A 4198-nucleotide genomic window follows, 5' to 3' on the forward strand; every position below is an offset into this window, starting at 1 on the left:
TAACAACACATCAAAGGAGAGAAAAAAAATTGTTCTTCAAATGGAAAAGTTTTCAGCGAAGGTTTTCATTTGCAGTCTATTTGCAGCACTTGTTTTGCTGTCTTCCCCAGCAAGGTCCCAAGAAGTTGGTAAGTACTTAATTATTATATTAATTACCATGCATGCATATATTAATTGATTAATTGTGAGTTCAAGATTTCTATATATATATATATATATGTATGTTCATTTTTTTTTTTTATGATTTTTAATGTCTTCTCCTAATGAGGATGTGTTTGCCGGCCTTACATTTTATTTTTTGTATTTTTTAATATTTTATGTTTTTAAATTTTTATAAAATAAAAAATAAAATAAAAATAAAAAATTATTATTTTTATTATTTTTTTTTTATTATAAAATCTTAAGAAAACATATAAACCAAATGTACGCTTATTTTTCATGACCTAGTGTTAGGATATGATATATATTTGATGTGTTTAAATAGTGTTAATTTGTTTTTATTTATTTAACTAATTAATTACAGAGGATGAGACCGAGTTTAATTACGATGAAAATAGTGATAGAGGACCATCTAATTGGGGAAACATAAAACCAGAATGGAGAACATGCAATACTGGAAGAATGCAATCACCAATTGATTTGAAAGATAAGAGGCTTCAACTAGCTAAACTAGGACCCCTTAACTTGAACTACAATCCCTCCAATTATAATACCCTTAAGAATAAGGGTCATTCCATACAGGTAAATATCATTTTGATGTATTCTTTTAATAATTAATATTTTTTTATTAATTAAAAATAATTTAAATATAAATAACTAATAATAATTCTATTTTTATACAAAGAAAAAGTATTTGATATATAAATAAACATAAATTACTAAAATAAATTATTTGATATATATAATATATATGACACATATACCCTAAATTGAATCTACTTTTATATATATATATATATATGTCCTTTTTTATTGTACCAAAAACGAATTACTAGAATGAAGAATGCACCTAATTTGTGGTATCCAACCACGAGTTAGAGAGCGCTCATCTTATAGGTAAATTCAGGTGCAGTTGACTTTACGTGAAGTTGATATCTGAGAGCCGTTAGATAATTTGACTGATTTGACTAAATTTTCATCTAACGATTCTTCACGTGAAGCCGACTTCACCTGAGTTTTCACTGAATCATAAGGTCCATATTACTTGTAAGGAAGAACATTATTAGATCGTTAGAGGATACAACGACTTAATAACACATGAAAAGTATTTTTTCACAAACTAATGAGCGATTAGGCTACAAATATATATATTTTTTGGATCGATTTATATAGTAAAATTGATATAATTTATTACGATTTAATGATATTATTTGTCATATCAATTTTATTATTTAAATCGATTTAAACTAACGTATTTATAGATTAATCATCGTCATTTACGATCTACTTATAAATGAAAAAGAACAAATTAATGTTAGCAATTTCGGTTTACGATATATATGTATGTTATATGTTGCCAAGTGATTTATTTAATTTAGGTAATTTATTATTATTTTTGTCTTACTATTTAGTTCCAAAAATGCATCTTGAAATTCAATTCAAACTTAGCGTTATAAAATATTAAAATAATTTTGTTTATTATTTGACTACTAATTCGAATTTGTAGTTCAATAATCAAATAGTCAAGCATGATAAATAGTATATAAAAAAAAATACTAAGTGAACAAACTATTTTTATAATTAAGTCTAATAAAATCTTTCTTTTTTTTTTATGTTTTTCTTTTATTTTTAATTTTTCTTCAACTAAAATTTTTTGTTAGCAATCCTTAATTATTAGATCGATTTAGTTGAACATAATTACTAAAAAAATTTGATCATATAATAATGTCACCATATAATAATCATTAAGCAAATAAAATAAAATTTGACTCCCTACTTATTAATATTTTTCTTTTTCAACTAATTGGTTGTTTTATTTGTTTGAGTAGTTGGACATTCTTCAACGAACAAGCTCTCTACAAATTAATGGAACCTCTTATACACTTGACAATATACATTGGCACATTCCATCTGAACACACCATTAATGGAAAAAGGTACATACATATATACCAAATACGTAATCTTGATGGTGAAAACTCAAATGCAGTCGACTTCACGTGAATTTGATACCTGAGAGCCGTTAGATGATTTGACTAAATTTTCATCTAACAGCTCTCAAGTATCAACTTCACGTGAAGTCGACTTCACCTGAGTTTTCACCGATCTTAATACATAAGTTACTCCATCGTCACATTTATTTTTCTTCTTCTTTGTGTTAATCTTTAATTTCACACTATATATAGACTCGTATAAACAATAAATCGGTTAAAAAAACATTAAAAAAAAAATTGGTCAATCTCAATTGAACCTTTTAGAACCTTAATTATTTCCAATAATTACTTATGAGTAAAATTAAATGTATATTGTTGCAGATTCGATCTAGAGCTACATTTGGTGCATGGAAGTTCAGATAATCAAACAGCAGTAATTGGAATACTTTACGAAATTGGAACAGAATTAGACCCAGTATTGTTATCGGTACAATAATTTTTGTGTTCAATAAATTTATTTGTCCCTAGTAGTTAATTCTAAATTATAAATTATAAATTGTGATTAACAATTTTGTAGCTAAGGGAACCTTTGGAGGCACTAAATGGATCAAGTGCTGGAGCGAGTGTATCAGTGGGTGCATTTGATCCAAGGGTGGTTGACATTACTGGCAATGACACAAAATTGTATTACAGATACATGGGTTCCTTGACTACTCCTCCTTGTACCGAGGGTGTTATTTGGACCGTCCTTAAACAGGTCGTTAAAAATAAGAGACTAAACTGAAAAAATGATTTAAATTTTTAACTAATTTATTATTATTATAAAGAATAAATTACTATTTATACTCATAAAAGATACAAACGTTAAAAAATATATCCATATAAAAATAAAACGATAATTATAATCACAGAATATGACCTCTATGTGCCAAAAGTATTCAAATATTAGTTACAAAATTGGTCTGTTAAGATATCTTCTGTGATTATAATTGTTATTTTATTTTTATATAGTACATTTATCAATGTCTGTATCTTTTATAAGTACAAATGATAATTTATTCTTACTATAAATTATTTTATATAAGATATAGTTTTAAGTATTGTTTTGGTGGGAAGTGGATCGAAAACTAAAAAATAGGCCAAATCAATCTTATATTTATATTCGTTAACTGGTTCAAAATATTTTTTTTAATTATATATTTCATATATAAATATATTATGTTATTATATCCGGTTTATCTTCGGTTGAATTTTCAAACTTTTGAATTTTTAGTTCTATTGATTTGATTTTTATTAGTTCTATTAAAATTATATTAATTTTAATGGAATTTTATATATATAGTAGTGTTGATAATTACTCATTTAAAAATATCTTTATATAAAAATGATATATTATATTTAGTAATTTAGTTAAATATCTCAAATTCTTATTCCTTTTACTTGAAGATATTTTTATATGGTTAGTTATGTATGTGTGTATATATAATAGAAGTTTTACTAATGGAGGTGTAATTGTTCAGACTAGAAGCGTTAAAAGTGAACAAATCCTTTTGCTTGATCGTGCCGTTAATGATGTAAGTTTTCGACTCCTAAATAATTTCATAATCAATATTGAAAATGTTATATAAACATCAAAATTTATAGTATATAGTTTATACGAATAATTGACTTTTATATATAGCACACCTAAATCAATACATGCTTGTAAATTGAATTAGAAAATTGTTGAAAAAATAGAATAATAATTATTGGAATTTGGACATATGTTACAGGGTCCAGGTGGGAATGCGAGACCAATACAACCAACAAACAATCGCAAAGTGCAGTTCAATAAATATCCGCCTTACTGAAAAAATTAAACTCTGATAGAGCCACTCGCAATTCATCATATATGCATAAGATTACATGAAATAATATTGGAAAATATATATTTCCACTAACTATATACAAAATATGTACACGGTTACACCCTAATAAAGAATTGTGAAACTCTTTTTCAGATAAATTATTATTATTATTATTATTATTATTATTATTATTATTATTATTATTATTATTATTATGTTGAATGTTCTATATATAGATATTCTAAATTTGACAGAGAAT

At 25.0% G+C, this 4198-nt stretch overlaps 1 protein-coding gene across 1 annotated transcript; it reads left to right on the forward strand.

Moving 5' to 3' along the window:
- On the forward strand, positions 1-4097 carry LOC112735701 (alpha carbonic anhydrase 7). The gene is made up of 7 exons (XM_025785219.3): positions 1-128; positions 524-741; positions 1989-2095; positions 2474-2579; positions 2670-2849; positions 3613-3666; positions 3865-4097. Exons 1-7 carry the CDS (start codon positions 41-43, stop codon positions 3940-3942), a joined length of 831 nt encoding a protein of 276 aa, XP_025641004.1. The 5' UTR covers positions 1-40; the 3' UTR covers positions 3943-4097.
- The last annotated feature ends 101 nt before the right edge of the window (positions 4098-4198 follow it).

The sequence above is a fragment of the Arachis hypogaea genome, chromosome 13 (genome assembly GCF_003086295.3).
Source record: "Arachis hypogaea cultivar Tifrunner chromosome 13, arahy.Tifrunner.gnm2.J5K5, whole genome shotgun sequence".
In the NCBI taxonomy this organism is placed as follows: domain Eukaryota; kingdom Viridiplantae; phylum Streptophyta; class Magnoliopsida; order Fabales; family Fabaceae; genus Arachis; species Arachis hypogaea.